This window comes from Montipora foliosa, chromosome 2, assembly GCF_036669935.1.
Source record: "Montipora foliosa isolate CH-2021 chromosome 2, ASM3666993v2, whole genome shotgun sequence".
NCBI classification, from domain to species: Eukaryota; Metazoa; Cnidaria; class Anthozoa; order Scleractinia; family Acroporidae; genus Montipora; species Montipora foliosa.
This window is the reverse complement of record NC_090870.1, coordinates 4,949,255-4,971,403: the sequence shown is the minus strand read 5'-3', so window position 1 is coordinate 4,971,403 and position 22,149 is coordinate 4,949,255. Positions and strand designations below refer to the sequence as shown.

General features: G+C 37.4%; 2 protein-coding genes and 1 long non-coding RNA gene across 3 annotated transcripts in view; 1 reads left to right on the top strand and 2 right to left on the bottom strand.

Moving 5' to 3' along the window:
- The window catches only part of LOC137992161 (uncharacterized), a 32,331-nt gene extending 18,063 nt beyond the window's left edge, over positions 1–14,268 (bottom strand). Inside the window, exons 1-12 of the mRNA XM_068837304.1 lie at positions 13,603–14,268; positions 11,889–12,024; positions 10,332–10,474; positions 9,453–9,585; positions 7,010–7,991; positions 5,974–6,047; positions 4,536–4,770; positions 3,115–3,232; positions 2,029–2,303; positions 1,396–1,460; positions 412–460; positions 184–234 (exon numbers count right to left, since the gene is read on the bottom strand). Of these exons, the coding sequence (XP_068693405.1) occupies positions 184–234; positions 412–460; positions 1,396–1,460; positions 2,029–2,303; positions 3,115–3,232; positions 4,536–4,770; positions 5,974–6,047; positions 7,010–7,991; positions 9,453–9,585; positions 10,332–10,474; positions 11,889–12,024; positions 13,603–13,940 (2,599 nt within the window). The 5' untranslated portion in view covers positions 13,941–14,268. The remainder of the gene's footprint in view (positions 1–183; positions 235–411; positions 461–1,395; positions 1,461–2,028; positions 2,304–3,114; positions 3,233–4,535; positions 4,771–5,973; positions 6,048–7,009; positions 7,992–9,452; positions 9,586–10,331; positions 10,475–11,888; positions 12,025–13,602) is intronic.
- On the top strand, positions 3,968–17,991 carry LOC137992168 (uncharacterized). The gene is made up of 4 exons (XR_011121651.1): positions 3,968–4,306; positions 5,981–6,072; positions 11,965–12,017; positions 15,217–17,991. It is a non-coding gene; the product is annotated as an uncharacterized lncRNA (long non-coding RNA).
- LOC137992167 (large ribosomal subunit protein uL22-like) lies at positions 17,844–22,149 on the bottom strand. The gene is made up of 5 exons (XM_068837314.1): positions 22,128–22,149; positions 20,518–20,749; positions 19,144–19,248; positions 18,500–18,596; positions 17,844–18,030 (listed from the first exon to the last, which is right to left on the bottom strand). Exons 2-5 carry the CDS (start codon positions 20,731–20,733, stop codon positions 17,891–17,893), a joined length of 558 nt encoding a protein of 185 aa, XP_068693415.1. The 5' UTR covers positions 20,734–20,749; positions 22,128–22,149; the 3' UTR covers positions 17,844–17,890.

The following is a 22,149-nucleotide window of genomic DNA, read 5'->3' as shown; positions in this document are numbered from 1 at the left end:
TTTTATAGTTAAATGCATTTGAAAACTGCTCTGTTTAAAAACTGATATCATCTTACTGCATCAAATATTTATGTGGAGCATAATAATACTTTTTTTGTCATTATTGTAATTATTTCTTCTTTTCAAATGAATGACTGATTGCTTTACTCTAAGAAGATTGAGTAGTATTCAAGCTTACTGTACCTGTGAGTTGTCTTACGATGGTGTAGATGTCTTCAACATAGTCAGGGGTATCTGAATTTAACAATAATAAAGTACATTGTTCAAGAAAACACACTCAATAAATACAGGAACTACAACACAGACTGTTGGTTTGAAATGAAAATCTCCCAGGCAGGAAAGTCTGTTTGAATGACAAAGAGAAATTATGACCTTAATAAAATTATTATTGGGAATTTGTCTGTGACATACCTGATTTAGTTGTGAAGACAGAATCATCCACATACTGGTTAGGTTCAGCCTGCAACAAAAATTAATAAAGGAAAGTGAGTCATCTTTATTTACTGTTAAGTTTGGGAATTGTATTGTAAGATACAGCCTATGTTTTCTTTGGTCCAATTCATAAATTAAACTGGTAAAAAGAAGGAGGCGTAATTTTTAAGGGTGCATGAAAATGGAGATATTGTTTGTCATATCTTCACCTCTTTGAAACAAGTGACAGAAAATAGCCTTTAAAATTTAATGGCCTGTATTGCAGAATAGAGCGGTTTTCAATTGAGTGTTGAAAGTAATTAGCAAATTGCTTTGGTTTTACATTACTTTACGTAGAGATTGGTTCAAAGTTCTCGCATCACTTTTTCAACCAATCAGAAGTAAAACCAAAACCAATCATGGCTCGCGCATGCACATTTTCCTGCGCTTTGTGTTGGCTACGTGTAATTGTTTCGAGTTTTGATTGGTTTGATGGATAGTCTCTGTCCTTTTTGATTGGCCAAAGTAATTACACTGGTTTACCACATTCGATTGAAACTCCCTCTATGTGTACCAAATGCATCTAGAAGATTTAACGTAAAACTGGTGTTCGTCAAACTGCAAAAATGAAGATTCAAGCTGACAAGGATGGAAATTGAATTAACTGAAATAAATAAATTTATTCATTTATTTATAACTATCAAATAAATAAATTAATAAATAATTGGATTCATTATTATGTGATGATTATTATATAATAATCATTTATTGATTTGTGATCCTATCAAGATATCTGGCTTCAGTTGTTGAAATAAGCAAAGTGATGTGCGTTTGTGAAGCATTAATGAAAATGCTCATGATCTTTTGAAGAGAGCATGTCAGTGTGGATAATCAAATAAGTGGTTAATCAGGAAGTTAGTGCTAACATTACACAATTTAATACATGTAGTTAATTCAGCCAAATTTTTCTCTTGAAGTCCATACCTTGCCTTTCTTGCCTGATCCAGAGGAGAGTGGAATAAGGGGATCACAAGATGATGAAATATTATCTGCAAAGGAGGAAAGGATCCAAACAAAGTGAAACACGTAAAACAGTGTAAAGTTTGGAAGCCCTAGCCCTCACAACAAGTGATGAGAGATTAGGTAAGTGCAAATCCAGTAGAGTTTCCTAGTTTTACAAATAATTATCAGTCATATATGGCCAGATTTGTTGGAAACTGCAAGAACTTGACATTCAAGGCTTTTTTTAAGAAGTAAGAAGGAGGTGGGGGTGGGGCAAATAAGCACACAAGGAGTTAACATGAAAATGCAATGGAAATCGATCTAGTTTTCTCCAGGATTTGTACTTGAGTACAAATGAGGGGAAAATAGATAGCCAGGGAAGTTAGTTGTAAGGTTCAAATCTTGCTCTTAGCACCACCTTTGATAGTCTTCTGTGGTCTTGATTTTGATGCCACTGAACTAAGTGACTAGCAAATTGGTTGCCCCCTTCCCCCCAATTAATTAGGTAACTGTTATTTTTCCTTCCTGTCATCATCTAAGAAAAGAAACTCACTGATGGTCAGGTTACAAGAGAAACCCAAACCCAGCAAATTTAGGAAAATCAAGATAACTCACCACAAGAGTCCGAACTTTCTGAAGCAGCTGACAGAGAGGATCCTGTTCGGACACTCTTGGATTTATCAGGGACCTTCTTGTCAAGAATGCCATGGTTACTTTCCAGTTTTGTTAATGCATCATTTAGTTGCAAAGGCAGTTTTTCAGGTATATCGTTCTGTGCTACTTTCAAGTAAACTTTTCCAGGGGGAACCTTGTCAAGAAAACGATACACTTCTTCAACCGATAGATTCTCAGTTTTCTGTTCGTTAATTTCAAGGAGCCTGTCACCTTGTCTGTGAATCAAATTTATGACAAGAAAGTCAATCCTTTGCCCCCTACAATGTCCATTTAGAAATTTGACACTTTCTAATGCCAAATGATTTTACGGGACAATGGTACAATGGGACAAAACCCCTTAGGGATGGAAGGGTTAACAGAAAAGATTTGTGTGACAAATGAAAATCATACCGGCATTAGGTCAAAGCAAAAAGGATTTAGTTATACAGCCAGCATTTCTTTGCTACAATTTACATGTATGCACCTATTGCAAAAACAAGGTGCTATGACGTTTAATAGAGATCCTAAAAATGAAAGTAATAAGACAACTACATGTATTAGGTATACCAAACATAGAGCGAATTTCAATCGAGTGTCGCAAAACCAAAACCAAAGTAATTACTTTGGCCAATCAAAAAGGACGGAGACAATCCAGTAAACCTATCAAAACTCCAAGTAATTTCACGCAGCCGACACAAAGCACGGGATGACTGCTTTTGGTTTCACTTCTGATTAGTTGAAAAAGTGGTGCGAGAACTTTGAACCAATCACTGAGTGAAGTTATGTAAAACCAAAGCAATTCGCTAATAATTACTTTCGACACTCAATTGAAAACCGCTCTAACAGCCCCAGCAGCCCTCCCCCCAAAGAATTTTTTTTCCACACAGATGAGTAAACAACTAATGAAATATCTGTTAATGATTCAGCCACTGCACAAATAATAATAATGAAGGCCTTTGCTCAAACACATGTTCTATGAAATATGGCATAGAAAATTTTACAAAGGAGGAATAATGAGGCAAATAACAAGAATAATATTGACTTCACCTTAACCTCCCATCATTAGCAGCAGGGGATCCCTGGATGATGCATTGAACAATGATTCCTTGAAACTTAGAAGAGGGATTTGCTTTCCCTAATCCAATTCCCAGACTACTTCCAGGTTCTGCAATGCAAAAAAATTAAACCACAGTAGTCAATCAAAATGGAAGCTTGAACTGGAAAAACAATAATGCAACACTTTGCACTCTTTGAGCACAAAAAAAAAACTAGGGAAATTGTGATTTATTGGAGGCTAGAAAGGGTTTTTCATTGCTATAGTATTTGTGAAACGATGAAGACACCAAAGAAGGATATTTTGCAGCGTAGGCAAACTGTAAATATCTTTGCAACTCTCTTGTTGGGTAATACTTTACCGGCACTTATGACGTCATATCGGTTATCATGGGTACACGCCACGTCAACAAAAAGGCTTTTTTCTTTGAAGTGCCATCGTGAATGATACGTGCATGCAAAAACTCAAGAGATAGGTCACCAAGCAAATTTCGAGATAAAGACAAGTTTTTTCAGCAGGTTTTATTTCCGGTTCGCATGGTTTTACGCCTATTTTCACTTCTGGTGTGTTGCACACGCCAGTCATGATAGAAATTTGATTTGTTCAGCTTATGCGTGTTTCTTAGTTATGAGGTGTGTACGTTACGCGCGTGTGCAGCTAAAAACCCTTTCGAGCCTCAAAAAAAAAATCAATTTTTATTTTTCTTTGAATTTTAAAACTGTTAACTGAACAGTATGTGACCCAAGTTTTAAGCCTTGATTTAAAAAAGATACCTGTTTATTTTAACTGGAATTTTCCTAATTAATGGTCCACCATTACTAACTTCAAAATCTTGAGAGAGCTGGATTGAGGAGAACTTATATGACGTCAAAGACACAATAGTTTAAGAATGCAATGTGTGTGTACGCGGCTGAATTAATATGCAGCATGGGAGTTTCGGGTTTTCAGACTTTCAAACTTGTGTTTTGAATATATAATAAGCTGCATTTTAAAGCTAGTTAGTCACTGACAGTGTTGATTAATAAGTTCTTGATTTTATCTACCATTCACAGTTAAGATTGAGATGTTGAATACAAGCACCCAAGGAGACAATAATATTTATATGAGGTTAGAACTTTCTGAACGTAATACAAGACAAGAAGACTGAAGGCTAGTTACGTGTTTAACATCCATATGATATCCAGGGTAAGATGTCTACATGTAGCTCTGTCCATTGATGTGTTATTCAAGCTCTTATTAAGTCAACACCGGGAGAAAATGAGTCACTGTGATTTGCATTAACAATAATGATCTTGATTTCCCTGTTCAAAGCACTTGTGATCTCACACAATAATTATTGAAAGATAAAACCACATGCTTAATGTGAGGGGTAGTTTTGGAAAACCAGGTACAAAAAAAAAACTAAAAATCACACCTTTATACAACACAATGTCACTCTGTTTTCCACCTTTCTTGTTTCTCTTCTGACGAAGCTTCCTAAACATTGTTGGTGATGAAGAACTGCTTGAGCTGGCTGAATCTTCTGTTACACTTTTGCTCCCACGACGAGAGCTTCCTGGTGAGCTCTTAGGTGTTGTAAAAGTGGACCAGCTTGGTGCTCCTGGACTGTTTCTTCGCACTTTCAAAGTCACAATTCCTCGACGAATGTGCTGACAGGAAAAAATAAATAAACAAGGTTCTTAATAGTTTCACCTGTCATCTCAATCAAAACAAGCTATGTATTTGACCAAACACTACTTAGCAATGTTAAAAAAAGTCAGACTCAGGTTCTTTACCAATGACAAATTTTACAAAGTCACAATTCCTCGACAAATGTGCTGACAGGAAAAAAATAAATAAGCAAGGTTCTTAATATTTTCACCTGTCATCTCAATCAAAGCAAACTATTTGACCAAACACTACTTAGCAATGTTAAAAAAAATCACGTTCAGGTTCTTTATCAATGACAAACTTTAATTAGGGGATAATGCTCATCAACTACACAAAGTATTGATGTATAAAGTGATTAATCTTTTTATATTTTATGAAAAGAGTATAACAGTGGTTGCTTGTTTGGTGTGAATTTATGAATTAATAACCTTTGACACGAATACCATGTGTAGATGAATTTTTTGTTTGCTTTGAAAAGTCAATAATAGTTCAATTTGATATTGTTCAAAGGACAGGTGCAATCTCCAAAAATTAGGCCATATTTTAAGTCAGTCAGCATGTCAAATGACAAACAAAAATTATACATGTACCTCTACTAATTTAAGAACAAATTGAATTATCAACATTTTAAAAAATACTATGAAAAAAAGGAAATCTGATCTCAGCAAATTGTAAACACGTTTTGAATATCGAGTGTTACGTCTAGATTCCGAAATTAGCAATAATTGTTAAAACACACCAAAAGGTTGCAATAAATAATTTCATTATTGAGATTCATCCTGAATAATAGAAATGACTTTTTGACATCTAGATTATTCATCAATTGTATGTAGTGTAACAAATTCTTGGCAAAAATGGAGTTGTGATGCGGCATTTCCTGGCAGCTTTACAGTATGAAATTTGTTTCTACTCTTCTGTCACTGTTTGCCTTTACTCTTTAAATAGTATTGTGGTTTAAAAATATTTCCTGCTTTGCCTTTAACCAGTTTACTTTCATACATATACACCATGGCTTCAGATTATGGAGAATTTTGAATGTTCAGTATAAAGACAATGAAAGTAAATGAACTTGTGCCCTGCAATGTTAATCACTGGAAACTTAATTAGTTGTATGTTTTCATGACAAAAAAAGTGACTTAACGCCATTACTGCAGTTATAACATCTTGTAAACACATTATGTAACAAAGTAATCTGCCTCTACCTTGAAGGTATCCAGAGCCTGTCGATGAGTGAAGCCTTCAAATGAAGTTCCATTTACAGACAAAACCTCATCACCTTCATCAACAGAGAAAAACTCAAGGTTCACTTCATTGCATTCAATCAATAATTTTAAACAAAAATGGAGACGCAATTATGATGAAATAATACAAATGTATAATGACAATGATGACAAGATAAACAGTTGCTAAAAGATGACAGCAAAAGGGAAAGGAATAATATTGGTGTTGATTATTGTAAAAATTATCATTATTGCCAAGCAATACATGTCTTAACAAAAAAATCGAATTTTACCATTTTAAATTTGTAGTGATTTGAAAACTTGGGTTTTCAAATGGATTGGGGTTCAAAGGTGTTCTTGCAGCATTCCAATAGGCCTTTTGCAACTAATGATCACATGGTACAAAATCCGCCACCCTGGAGGGCAAGCTCATTATTATTTCCCCACTGGGACATTAAAACAAAGGTAAGTCAAGCTTGCCTGAACCAGCTTGACTGGTTCAGGTCTCTTTGTTTTAATGTCCCAGTGGGGGAATAATAATGAGCTTGCCCTCCAGCATGGCAGATTTCGTACCATGTGATCGTTAGTTGCAAAAGGCCTATTAACCCTTTAAGCCCCGAGGGGTTCCCCATTGACGAGTAAAATCGTCTGGCGTTAGACAGAGTAAAATCTATAAGTGCAATTTGGCACTATAGGGGCTGAAAGGGTTAAACGGGGACATAGTTTTTTCACGCTGTTAGCTTAACCCTTTAAGCCCCGAGGGGTTCCCCATTGACGAGTAAAATCGTCTGGCGTTAGACAGAGTAAAATCTATAAGTGCCATTTGGCACTATTGGGGCTGAAAGGGTTAATGGTTTTTGAACGGTTTCTAATGGATTTAAAAGGGTTTCTTATTGAGCATCAAAAGCTTGAAAGCATGGCAGGTGTTAAGCCAACACACATTCAAAATTTGATGAAAAAACCTAATGACGAGAACACTAGCCAACACTGAAATTCAACATGAAGACAACCCATGTACCTTTCTTCATTCTGCCATCAGCGTCTGCTGCACCACCTGGAAGAATATTCTTAACATACACAGCCATGTCACCATGAGGTGAATCCTTGCCTCCGACAATAGTAAAACCAAGCCCTTTTCCACTCATTCCCTTTACCAAGACAACGGTGACAATCTCTTCTTCTGTTGATGTGATACCATTCTGTTCATGCACGTTGCTATTAGTCTCTTTCTTCTTAGCCTGAGGAGAATTTCTCTCATTATTACCAACCACTTTCAGTGGTGTTGGTACACCCACTGTCATTACCTGTGGGGAGGCATCTCCTAGGTAACGCGCAGGAAAGGCAATGCCCAAACCACCAGGTGTTTGGGGTTTTGGAAGTGAAGGTGAGATTTGACCAACTGCTAAACTTGATTTACCATCACTGACTTTCCTTTTTGCAGTGGTTACTGAAGAGCTCAGAGAATTTTTCTTCTTAGCATTTTTCATCATCACTGAAGGCGAATTCAAGGGCTTATCCTCCAAAGTAACTGGTTCACTCTCAAGACTTTCATCTTCTTTGGAAATCAGTACATCACCTGCTTCTATTTTGGATCCTTTATATGAATTCTCAGATGAACTACTTGACAAGCGATGGCTCCTTCCATTTTCTAAATTTCTTGTGTTTAAATTCAAGGGGTAGTTAGCTTCTTTTCTGGATGATTTTTCCCATTCATTCAGGTTTGAGCCATAATGAACTGTTCCAGAATGTCCATTTTCCAGTTGTGGTATGCTAGTTTCAAGAGTGCCAATAGATTTGTATAAAGCTGTTTCCTCCATTGTTAAGTTGAGTTCAGCAGATTTCTTGCTGCTCTGGCCAAAGATATTGTCTACAGACACAGCTCGACGTGTCATGTTTGTGACATGTTCCTTCTTATCAGCACTTCCATTTCTATAGACATTTTCTTGAGACTCAGATCTTCCTCTAGACATTGGCTTACTTGTATTAGTGGAAGTATCACCCTAAAACAAAGGACATGTCAGTTGTTAAGTTAACCAGCTTAAAACTATGTCTTATTATGCATATTGACCCTTTAAACGACACCTAATAAGACACCTAATAGAGATCAGGGCTGTCAATTACTTTTTAAGTAAGCTGGAAAATTATTCAGAGACATTGGTGGGGGGAAACTGTGAATATGTTGTGTTAACTCTATTGTTCCTCTCTTTAAGTTAAGGCAGAGAAATTCCCGACCCCTGACCCCTTAATGACTGCCCTGAAGGTAGAAGCAGAAATTTTATTTCACCTTCAACATTACACATGCAAGGTCTCTACTCTCCCAGTGAAACAATAAAGATACTTCAAAAAGTCAAGAAACCATTTTTTCGATGCTGACTTAATGATATTTGAAAAAAATCACATTGCTCCCCGTGAGAGCTAAACCTATAATATTCCAATATTTATTACTAGTTTGGATGCTACAGAAGAGTTTAAAGTGCTACATTTTAGACCATTAAACTATATTAAACTCATCAACAAATGAGTGTGGGGGAGGTGCCTGAGAGCCCGTTGTAGCCAGTCACAAGCTGCAGCCGAGAGCAGCGCGTAATTACGACAACCCTGGAAGTGGCATCCACTGAGGCACCATCTCACTGCTAGCCAGTGGAAAAGTTAACAGTGCAAGCCCTATACTTATCCAACGGAGAGATAGGGAGGGAATAAAGAACGCATAAACCAATAGCAACAAACACAACAACCAAAGCTAGTTGAGTTCGATACACGAGGCGAAGGGAATTCTCTGGTCCTGACAACCCAAAGGGATGCCCACCACCGATACCGCAAACGCCTGCTGGCCAGCAAGGTCTCAAGTTTACCTTAGTAGTGCTACAATGATGAAATTTGCACCTTTCCTATCTAAGCCAGTTTAAGACATAAACATGTAGTCTGTACAAGAAGAAGAATACTGTTTACTATTTCCACATCTCTTTTTGTTCCAGAGATATTCAAGTTGTTAAAATATGCAAATTAGCTAAGTGATGACATCATAAACTCAACTGAATTTTGATCAAATATGATGAAAAAAAGATATCTCAGCCAATTTGTATCACAAATGCTTGACTCGTTGAAGTAAGATTCTAGTATATGTTCTCTAAAATATGAACATACTAGTGTTGTTACCATGGCAACATACTGGGTTATAGACCTCCCTGATATTGAAGACTTTGCTGGCCACCTTTGGCATTCTATTTTGATATTTGCCAATGGTGCTTTATCTGCATGATCCTGCAAGCATATTAACATGTTAGGTCGAGTTTGTGACCTTGTTATATGTTTTTCTAGCTTAGAAAACCGAAAATACTGAAATCAGATTGGAAGGGACTGGAAAGAGTGGGATAACCACAGTAATGTTTTCTGTACATTTGTACGTGGAGAGATTTATCTTGATGAAAAATAATTTTGAGATTTGGTTCTTCAGACAGTACCTGCCTCGAGATGACAAGCTGTATTAGTTTGGGTGATGCTCGCAACAAGTCCACTGCCTCCTGTTGAGTGATTCCAATCAGGCTGTGACCATTAATCCATAGCAGCTCATCACCTTCTTTAAGACGACCATCCCTAAAAATCAATGCACATAACATTGCATTTTTGACTTAAAGATCTCACATTCGTAAAACATCATGCAGAATGCTAACTTTATTACCCACTGTAAAGAGAAAAAACTCAACACGCATTTAAATCTCCAAGTGATAACAGTAAAACAGCCACATTCCTGGTTTTCTTAAAGCCTAAGAGGAGGTTCTCTGTTCTTAGGCTTACAACTGTACATCTCTTTATAATGTCAATACTGGAAATGGTGCTGGAAATGATATTTATAGTATACAGTCCATTTCTATGCTCAAGCTTATTCAAGTGCATTTACATTTCTCATTTTTGTGAATGAGATCAGAGTTCACAAAGTTTAAGAATCAGTATAGATGCACATGGCAGCTGTGATGTTACGTCATTTATTTAGCGATCTTGCCCACAACCATGTGAATGAATGTCGGTGAAAGTCAGTGATATGCAACAAAGGGCAGACCACAATTCTGGGTTCTCTGCGTCCAAGTCTCTGCAAAATTAACATTATGCTGGCTCCCACGGCATTACGAATGCTGTCCAGAGGGAACAGAGTTTGTTGATGCCCCCCCCCCCCACCACACACACGACAGTGTTATTTTAAACTAAGCAAACTGGTCTGCAGTAATAAATTATTATTATTATTATTATTATTATTATTATTATTGTTATCATTGTAGTTATTGCTATTATTAGTCATCTCTATCATTATCAACATATTTATAAAAAAAAAAACTTTTTTTAACCTTGCAGCAGCTCCTCCTGGATTCACATCAGACACAAAAACTCCTTTCTCTCTAGTGACGTGGTTCATGTCGATTGCTATTTGAACTCCAAGCCCACGACTGTCCTTTAGAATATGAATCTTTTTCACTGTCTTATTCTGAACCTTTAAGTGTGTATTTCAACACAACAAAGTACAATATAAAAAATAACATTAATTGGAGGGAATTCATTAATGAAAGCAGGGTTGGTCTGACCGAGTGTGTCCCTGTCTCGGTAGCATGACTGTCAAGAAGGTTATAATTATTTAGATGGACTTCGTCTCAACAAAAACCCAGGGAGTTGAAAATGTCTAATAAGACCACAGCATGGAGTTGTTCCACTAAAAACAGCCACAGCAAAAATGCCCCTTCTCAGATCATTATTATTTCTGTATTATTATTATCATCATTGCTATTATCATTATCATCATTATCATTTTGCTTGCCGTGTGCTTAATTAATTAATTAACCCTTTGACACCCAAACTGGTCTAAACTGGCCAGACTTAGCATTTTACTCTATCTAACGCCAGATGATTTTGCTTGTCAATGGGGAACCCCTGGGAGTCAATGAAGAACCCCTGGGAGTCAATGGGGAACCCCCGGGAGTCAATGGGTTAACATCTACATGTACTTCAGATTAATTAAGGCTTTTTCGGTAAAACTCCAGTTTTCCAAATTCCTTAAAAACTACTTCGTACGATTACTGTATGGGTCTTAATGTTACAATAATATTCCAAACTTGGGTGGATAGCCCTATTCAGTAAATTACCTTTTTATCCAACTCAGTAAGTTTTGGAACAGAAAATGCATGAAATTAGTGCAAATATTTCATGAAACTGTATATCTGGTTATTTGTACATTTAAAGTAAAAATCACAGTTTTCACTGCACACACAATGCAAAAACTGTCACACTTTGGTGGAAAAAAATTTCCCTTTCTATAAATTCTTTGTTTCCAGTACAAGTTGGATGTAGGATCCCAGAGTACACTTTTTCTTGTTCTTAAACTACAGCAAAACTCAAAAAAATACTCTGTGATACTACATGCCAGAACACCTAACAGGTGGTTTGCAACCTATCTCTAGAGACACCGATAACAATACTACAATGTACAATAATTGTACATTGTGGTATAGCTGGTGGACGAACAAAAGGTGCTACTGAGAGATCTTTTGTTTTTGTCCACCAATGTGACACCAATGATGTAACATGAAACTTTATTTATGGCAGGTACAAAACACAGGTCACAGGTCATTGTTTTACCAACACAGAAAGTATCCTAAACATTCATAAAAGCTAACCTTAGGCCTAATTAGACCTAAACAAGTAACGTTTTTTAAGCCTAAGGTTAGCTTAGGACCTGTGACCTGTGTTTTGCATCTGCCGTGAAAACTACCTATAAGATGGATCAATTATATTGCATTGTCATTAGCTAGATTGCAGTTTATCCCATAGATAGTACTTTTCCCTTTTGAATACCTAATCAAAAGGCAAACTTTTAAACCACTAAAATACAAATGTTTTCCGGCTTTACATACCACATTTGCAGTTTCAGGTGCCATTTCAGTGTGGGTGGTAATCCCATTTGTCATAGGATTATCTTTGTCTTTGCAGGTCTCACGGAGAATTTGTATTTTTAATTTACCACTTCTCAAGGCACTACCAAGGTACCACCTAATGTATATGACAAAAAACATTAATGATTATTGCCTTCTGCCTGAGTTCTCAGAAAATTATTCTGCAACAATAATTCTGTGCACATTCTTGGAACATAAAATTCCTTGTCAATCTTTTGCCCTGATTGAGCCACGGAAGTGCATGAGTTACACAATAATACATGTGGAAAAATTTCTCCATCCTGATTGGCTAAGAGAAATGCAGTTTCCCTGTAACACAGTGCAGTAAAGAGGTATGTCCATGCAAAAATAGGCAACAAACCAAGCATTCTGATTTGTCAATGATCAAAGAAAGTCTCAGATGGTCAATCAAATGCGAACCGTGGATGGTGCAGTGTGATACATGTGTGTTTCCTCTGATTATTTTATGATAATATCATCTCAAAATTTTTTCATGTATATTATTAATAATTAAGTAATCACATGATTTTTGCCATGCAATTTGCAATAAATACTTCAGGAATAGTAATATTTCTTTCAAAGACTACAAATATTATTTTACTCCCCCTTGTTTATCTTTGAAAAAAATTACTTGTGCTTATTTATTCCAAATTGTACATGAAAAACCATGTCATTAACTATATGATATCACCATAATCTACTTTGAATCAGTCTTTTCAAAGAACTACTGAACCAATGCAGTGCAGTTTGTGATGTTAGCCCTATATCGTGAAAAAAAATCCGCTCCCCACCTCTATCTACTACAGATGTAATAAATCATTGTAGATCACATTGTGAGAGCTTTTAAGTATGAAACAGCAACTATGAAGGAGAAATTTCATACCGACACAACTTTTTTGGTGCAAGTGCAGAGAAGTATTGTAGCAGTTAGTATATTGAATCGCGAGACAGATATCAGCCCTTTTTAAAGGGGAAATATTGCTCTCAAGTGTAAAGAATAATTTGTATACAAACAAAAAAACAAGCTGCAATATATGGGTTTGAAACTGAAGCCATTCATACATAGATTGCACATCACAGCTGATTTCTCAGTCGATTTTAAATTAATAGGGTGTAAAGAAAATGTCTGTTAAATTGATTTTCTGAGCGAGGGTTCCATTAATAAAAAAGAAACGATTGATATCCTTGTGCCTTTCCTTAACCTCCGACGGTTGACATTTAAGCAACGTACCATGAAAACAATAAATTTTACATCATCTCGGCTATCCGTAAACGCAGACTTCGGAATAAACAAAGGTAGAATGAACACAATGGAATAAAAGCTACAATAATATGACAGTGAAGTCAGCAATAGTTGATAGCAAAAATGTCTAAAAACCAAAAACGATATTGGTTTTTGAACATAAACTTGTTTCAATATATCAAGAGAGAGTTTAAGAGTCCGCAAAACGATTGCATTTAATTTAGATAAGGAATATCACACGATAGAACTTTGTTGTGTTGAATGAATTTACAAAGCGTTCGAATAAACTCTGATATTACAATTAATTAAACTTGGTGGGAAATAGTTTGCAGAGAAGCTTTATATTCATTTACCGAAGAGATGAAATTGTGGTACTTTTATCATAGTCATTTTTAATACAAAATACCTGTGGATAATAATTATTAAGTTTACCTGGCTCGTTCCAAGCTTGCCCTACTCAAATCGTGATTGTTTATTTCCAACACTCGATCTCCAACTGCGAGCCTTCCATCTCGTTTGGCCTCGCTATCGGTTGATATTTCTGCGATCCTTATATTTCCTAAGGTACTTCTCGAACGGTTTGGACTTCTTAGGTTACCGTTTTGGAGAACAACTCCAAAATGGGTCGAGCAACCTTCGAACTCGAACGCTCTAATGTCACCTGAATACTTGACATCTTTTCCATCAAGAACATCATCTTCCCTTCTCGAAATCTTGCGTTGCCGCGTTGAATAAACCTCTCTTGAAGAAGAAATCTTCCTCTCAGACATAATGTTTACATCTCAAGGACCTAAAGGGATGCTAGCGACTGTGTCCAAACGAATTCCAGTTATGCTATCCATCTATAGTCAGTTCTTTAGTCACTTCGCGACGTAACCTGATCGTTTTTGATCAAAAAACTCATTTGCCGCGCAATCCGGTGATGAGTAACAAAATAACTTAAACAGTCAGTCCTTCACATAAAGCACCAAACAGATTGCAGAGATAAATATACACTTCCTCAGTCAACGACCGCGTAATTAAACGGAAGGCAGCGCGTATCCACGTTACGGCTTCTTTTGAGTTGTGCAGAAATACACATTTTTCGGTGACGTCATGACCAAGGGATTTTTTTTTTTCCCCACTCCGCCCCTACACAATTTTGCCAGTATTTCGCGATGTGCCGCGAAATTTAATTCTCCTACAGGGCTGTAATTGTTATGAAATGCCTTACAACAAAGTAAATTATCTTGTCCATGTTCTCTATGTAAGTTTCATTTTTCGAGCGTTCTTAATTCGTCTAAAACAATATAATGTTTCTGTAGTTCCTGTAAAACGTCCTAACTGCAGTCGTCAGACAACCGTAACCAGACATGAATTCTGAGTCCGACGTAACAGCATTTTCACAGATCAGGCTATTTTTAATAAGATTTTTGGCTTCCACGAGTGACCATTCTAAATCCCTTGGGTACTTATTACTATTAGCTGAAAAGGTCTGGTTTTGAGGCCGGAGGGATATAACACCAAACGCCATAACACCAAACCCGTTTACGAACCAAACTTGGTCAACTCGATGCTTGACGTCACGCATGCGCACAACCATTTCACCTAGTTGTTTGGCCTCGTTGCATGGCATAACCAACTCACCAAGAAAGCGTTCTTAGGCTCCTCTTTAAATGGCAGCTCCACATAATACATGTGGCAAGCTGGTTGGGAACAGCACAGCCGTTCATCTTGCCTTTAATGTTCCATTTCAATAAAACTTGACTGGAATTTTATGATCTTCGGTGTTTCGTAAACATAACTTCGGCGTAAATGAACTGAGACTGACTGTTAATGCAAATCATTACTTTGACAATTTTCGCAATGTTTAATTTAACAATTTTTTCTCCAAATCGCAAAATTAAGTCCCGCGAAATGTTCCTTTTCCATTTTCACAAAATTAAATTCCCGCGAAAATAATCACTATTTTCATAATTACGAATAAAGTAATGCTCACGTGGAAGGTCCTGTTTTTGAAATCAAGAAAAATTTACTCAAGTTAAAGTATTTTACAATTTTTTACAGGGATACGCCATATTGTTGAAGTGGCATGTACTCATGCGCCGGAAATCAAGAGAGGTTTATAAGTTCTTTGATGAGGAAATGGTGGGTTAATTGAGCATTTAACAGCGAAACAATAAGGGATAAAGAGGCTTCACGATTTTAGAAACCAAATATTGACATGATTGACGGATGAAACAATGAAAAGTCGTGTGTTTTTCCAAACGGGAAAAGAACAATGCAAGTTGTCTTTTAATTACTTTAAAGTTGGTAGCAGAAGGGCCTCTATGCCCTACAAAATTTTATCTAAGCGAAAAGGATTAAAATGGGAGATTTAACAACGTTTAAGTTCTTTTACCTTTTGAAGTCGATTTGTAGATGGCATGATGCCTTCTGTGAACGAATTAGTGCAAAATATAAAACAATTCGTGATGACGTTAGCAAACACTCACTTGTTTACAAACATTGACGTCACACTTCTCTTGATATTGAAATTTGCCAAACGCGGAACAAAAGAAATTATTGTTTCAACAGCCAATTATCTTCTGCTTGGTTGGCATATTAATAACAAGGGGTGACGTAACGAGAAATATCGCCATGGGATATAGTTTGACGCTACTCTGATTTCAAGAATTTAAAATTTATCTTAAAAGTTACAATTTATTCAGAGACTCATCGTTTTAACAGTATTGTCTAGTGTCTTCTTCAGGAGTGATCCAAAGTTATCTCAATATCCTTTGTATGCTCAGCAATTTACTAAATAAGGAAAGGCTGCAAGCATTGGTAGCTAATAGGCCTTTTGCCGCTAACGATCACATGGTACAAATCCGCAATGCTGGAGGGCAAGCTCATTATTATTCTCCCACTGGGACATTAAAACAAAGGCAAGTCAAGCTTGACTGGTTCAGGTCTCTTTGTTTTAATGTCCAAGTGGGGGAATAATAATGAGCTTGCCCTCCAGCATGGCGGATTTTGTACCATGTGATCGTTAGTTGCAAAAGGCCTATTAGCTTTTGTAAACTCGACGTCAAATTGTCTGACGTCTAAATTTGTAATACGAAATGAATCAAACTATTCTCTGAGGGAGTCGGTAAACTAGCCTGCGAGCAGGCTCTTTTGTAAGTGTTGTGCGAGTGGCGAATCCGCGAGAGGATTGGTGCAGGCTACAAACGAGCCTGCTCGCAGGCTATCGGTAAACACACTTGTTGTGTCTTTTCCGAGAACTAACTACATGAAAAAAAGTGTTAGTTACAGCGGCGCTACCCTGTGGAAGAGCTTGCTCTGGAACATCAGAGTCTGATTCAATTATCCGACAGTTAATCAATTTAAGCGTCTTCTCCATTGTTATTTTTTAACATTCATCGAACAAATAGGGCGCTGGTTTATAAGTAGTAAATTACCGTACATTTAACGAGGAATTTATTGTACCCTGATGATTTTTATCCCGTATAAAGAAAGATTAAAGATTAATTACACACGCCTTCTTCCTTTGTAATCACACCTGCAAATGTTAAGACTTTCAAGTCCTCAGCGATCATGGCTATTAACCATAGGCCCCGTCTCATAAATATCTTCTATGTTCATAAGCTCCCTGTGGGACGTTAAAGAATCCATACACTATTCGAGGAGAGTGGGGGATGAAGTTCCCGGTGATGTGGCTGTTTTTTGAGGGTCTGGAAGGGGGGGTCCTGATCCCGCATTCCCGCCCCTTTTACGCGAGAATTCCGCATCCCGCACGTTTTTCATCAGTTTCCCGAATCCCGCATTTCTTTCCCGAGAAAAATACTTTAAAAAGTCTAATTTCTACAAAAGCTAATAAATGTAAAATGTAGGTTGATCCTTTCGATTGATATTTTGAATTTACGCGTGTTTTTAATGGCGTCTGCAAAAAGAAATAGCTTTTTGTACCTCAGTATGAAAAAAGAGCACGATATGAAAGCGTGATCTGTCGTCCTGTACGCGTGCTTTTGGACTCTGGCAATCGTGACGTCGGGGTTTTCTCCGAGGTCCTTTAATACTCATTTGGTGCGTTGATTCATTCGTCATGGGAACATTTGAATCCACAAATGATAAACTCCCAATATCAGTGGCTTCACAGCTAAGTTGGTTGGAACGTCGCACTGGCATCGCGCTGAGGTTACAGGTTCAAACCCCGTTAAGTTCTGAGTTATTTAGGCTTCTCTATGCAAGTAGGGCATGGAGTTCCTTGCCTGCGTGGCTGGCGGGATATTTTAATGCAGAATTGAATAAATAATAATAATAATTATTATCAATGGTTGCTTCATTCAGTTTTGGCCACAAGTGATCTCAAAACTACTAGTCCACATGCCAGTCATGGCCCACTCGCAGCCAAAACCATTGTACTTGCGAATGTTGAGAGGGTAAATGCTCGAGGATACTAGCTACATCAGCCTACTCTAAAATCTGAGGGAAAACTCAGATGTAATAAGCCTCCAGTTACTCTTGGTACCAGAATTTTTCTCACGTGCGGCGGACGGAAATTTTTTGCTTCGCTTCGGCTGCCAATAGAGACATGACTGACACCGGAAACTGCATAATAAAAACCTCTGGCACCCCAGGGTAGCATCCAGTACCCTGGAAAGCAATGAATACACAAATAAAATAAAATAAAGTGCAATAAACACAAAGAATGTTCCAACTTCAGAAATTTTATTTTACAGCTTTTGGAGGCAGTGGCCTATTCCCTGGACTTCATCTTTTCTCTGGCCAACTTTTTCTTTGAAACTTTCTTGACCTCAACTTCCTCCTCTCCACGTGGTACAACTTCTTCTCGCTCAGCCAAGATCATCTCAATGTGACAGGGTGAACTCATGTAAGCTGTGATCAACAAAAACAGATAAAAGTAAATGAAAATCTCCTTAAAAAAGGCAATGGTAGATATCTTTGTAACAGTGATAAAATGAGTGACAGAATTCTTAATTTTGGTGCAATATCTTAGCATTAATTTATGATTTCATATGTTGAATGGTAACATTTAGTACCATCTTGGTGCTGTAGGAAAGGTACAGTATAAAGGAAACTATAGGAAAGAATGTTTTCACGTGACGTCACAACAGCCAGGTTGGTGCCCTCACTAATCCTCCAGGTATTGCCCTCTATTATCATGCAAACATTTTCTTTTGTTTTGGTGGAAAAACAAGGTTACTGATCCTGCGAGTGAAAGCACTCTATAAGAAATAAACTAAACTGAACTGAACTTCTAACCACATGGCAAAAAATTGCCAAAACCAATCAATCTATGTCACAATGACGGCAAAGGAAAAGGTACAATGATTGTACAACTTACGATTGATTCGTCCATGGGCTCTGTATGTGCGCCTTCTCATTTTGGGAGCTGCATTGACTTGAACGTGCTCGATCACTAAGGAATCCACGTCCAATCCCTGAAGAGAGAGCAAAAAGGGAAATCAATTGACCGAATGCAAAAATGGCCACCAACAAATTATTCTTTTGTCTTTGTGTTAATTAGCCTAACTAGCCTCGTTCACACGCGTAAAATTGAAAGACTTTGGGCTGTAAAACGAGGCTAGCTAGGCTAATTAACACAAAGACAAAAGAATAATTTGTAGGCTGCCATTTTTGCATTGGTCAATGAACAGTGACTTCTACGATAATGAAGTTAACCAATTCTTCCTTGGCACTTGCCAGATCTAAAGGATCATGGAGCAACTTCTTATCCAATACTCCAGTGTTTTACAAGCATGTCCATCTGCCTTTTTTAGCTGTAAGAGTGTTAAGCATGTAAATGGCTGAGAATTAAAGGATTGAGGCAGTGCAGTCAAGTGGTTTCGGAGATTAAGTTACTTGACGAAATTCATCGGCCCACTGAAATCGATTAATTAATTTTACTCATACTGGTTCTTTTAACAGAGCCCAAAACCCCAAAAGAAAGTACTTTGGCATAGGCAGTTTCAACAAAGTTTCAATTACCTTATATTCAGCATTGCTCTCAGCATTCTTGAGAAGCTGCAGAAGAATCTCTGCACTTTTCTTTGGCCAACGCCCTTGTGATCCTGGGACGTTCATGTTCTTGGCCTAAATGTAGAAAACAAGATTTATTTGTGAACATAATTTAATAAATTCGTACAGGGAAAATGACAGAGTAATTGAAAGGCAGAATTTTGAAGCAAAACTGCAAAATAGACAAGCAGCGGTTAGATATGACAAAAACATCCTGATGGAACATATAGTTTGTTTTAATGGATACAGAGAGGACCTATGTTTCTACTTTGCCATATGTAAAACTTTTCAAATTTTTGTACAAAATGAGTAGACATGGTTAGGGGCGAAAGAGAATTTCAACAAACTTTGCTTGCAACATTCTTTTGTGAAATGTGGTCCCCTGTAATGACTATATTACAAAAACTCCTGTTGCACAATCACAAAAAACAAAAATCTCCATAATGTAGACACAAATGTAGCCAGTCTGGCTGAGGTTTCAAAAACGCTTATGGTGTAAGAGGACAAATAAGCCACACTTGCAATGAATCTGGGGACTTTTCCATGTGCTTGACATACAGAGACACAGAGGAAAGAATACCCATAAGAGATATATTCATGAGGAGTGACTTAACCCATTGACGAGTAAAATTGTCTGGCATTAGACAGCGTAAAATACCAAGTCTAAGTCTGGCCGGTTCAGGGTTAATGGGGTTATGCCATGCAAAATGATATAATTTCAAAGGCCAAAAAGTAGAATGCAACATTGCAATAACCACTTAAAACCATTGAAAAACATAAAAGAAATACAACAAAAGGAAAGAGAAGCATGGACACAAATGGACAAGATTGAAAGTCAAACGGATTGCATTTGGGTAATCTTGAAAAAAGTTGGCTTGACTTTTTTCAAGTTTTTGGCAAATCACTTGAAAAAAGAAGTTTTTTGCTCAGAATCATTTTAACTGTTATGTAATGATAATTTTTAATTATCAGTAAAGGAAATCCATATTAGCATTTTCAAGTTTTAAAAATAAAACTTGTGATTAACCAAAGATTTCCGCTAAACACCATAAAATAACATGACATAGCCCCTTTAAGGATACTCCCTAAATGTGGGAGTTGACCCTATGACCTTAGTAGTTCAGGGGATCACCAATGCTGACATATAATAGGGAAGATATTGTTAATGCCATTTATGTGCCAACCAGAGCCTCATTAGCTATCGAAACAAAGGGTCTTTTGTTCCGGTGGTTGGCACATTTGAATAACAAAAGCAATGTTTGTAAACAGATATCTTCCCTATCATATAGCAAGCCAGTCAACATAACTCTGTCCCAATTTCTCAAGTATGCAAAATTAATATACCTGAGCTTTTCGTCCAATGCCACCATTGAATCTACGGAATGGAACGATCTGCTTCTTGGCCATAACATCTTTGAGGTATCTGTTTGCCTTCCTGATATGCATTCCCTTGATAGCTGCAGCTGCTTCATGGGTATTTTTAAAGTGCACACGGAGGTTGGAACCTCGTGCCTTGCAAGATTTGGTTGGATTCTCGGGATCGGTCGAGTATCGAGTCATTCTTGCGTTATTCAACCTATCAAAGAAATATTTTGCCATTCAGACTTCTTTCAGTCTACACAAAAGCTTATCAATGTAAAACAGTGTAGAAGAATTAGAGCAATTAGAGAATACCTATCCACACAGAAACATTACTATTTAACCGTGTCACCACCGTCCCATAATATGTAGGGAGACGCAGTGGCCTCATGGTTAGTGCGCTTGACTCCGGATCGAGTGGTCCAAGTTCCGGGCCTGGCCGGGGAGTATCTTGGAGACGCCTCTTTGATGATAAGCTAATATAACATCCGACATTGTGTTGTGTTCTTGGGCAAGACACCTTACTCTCACGCTGCCTCTCTCCACCCAGGTGTATAAATGGGTAACCCTGCGATGGACTAGCATCGATCCCATCCAGGGGGGAGTATAAATACTCCTAGTCGCTTCATGCTACAGAAACCAGAGATAAGAGCTGGCCTGATGGGCCTTCCTAGGCTCGTAACAGAGACTTTTACCGCCGTCCCATAGTCGATGAACATTTTAAGACTTTACCAAGCAGTGAAAACGGAGTGCACCACCGTCCACAGATAAATATGAATATGAATGTTACAAGTCGAAGCAGTAAAATGGACTGCCACTTCAGTTTGCAGTCCCGTAGTGAATGAATAGGGAACATATCTGTTTACAGACATTGACGTCAAATTTCTTTTGATTCTATATTTGCCAACCACAGAGCAAAAGAAACTTTTGTTTTGGAATCCATTAAGGCTCTGATTGACACATTAATATCAATAGGTGACATCATCGATATCTTCGCTATATGAATATTATATTACTCAAAGGAGTAAAATGTACTGCCCCCGTGGTCCGCAGTGTGGATTAAAGAACGAGGTATACCACACGTGTATTGTTGTTGTTGTTGTTTCGATCCATTGCTTAAATAACTAAGTGGCCGAATAATTAGAATGTGGGACTGCGGTGTCAGCCTTCTGAGGTTGAAGATAAATGAAATATCTAAATTATAGACTGACTGTGGGACTGCAGTGGCAGCCTTTCGAGATTAAATGAAAGTGGACGGGTATTCTGTAATCTAGCTGAAGAATTTCTACTCAATCCAACTTTCAAACAGCTGCGTTTTAACTCAACAAAAATACAGCTGGGGCCTCATCTCGCAAATGCACTCTAAGACGGATACATTTTATGATTTTCACATCATGGACAATGTTTTTGTGGACCAAAAGGTATCCGTCGAGATTACACGATAATTTTCAAGTTTCCCCCACGGTTACCACATTCAATTCATTGAAAATACAAAGTGATAACTACACTGAAAGTATGTAATATATTGAATAAATTATTGGCAAGGATTGGCGAGATAACAGCCGATTTTGTAAACACATTTCAGCAACTCTCACCTTCGTTAGAGGAAGGTAGGAA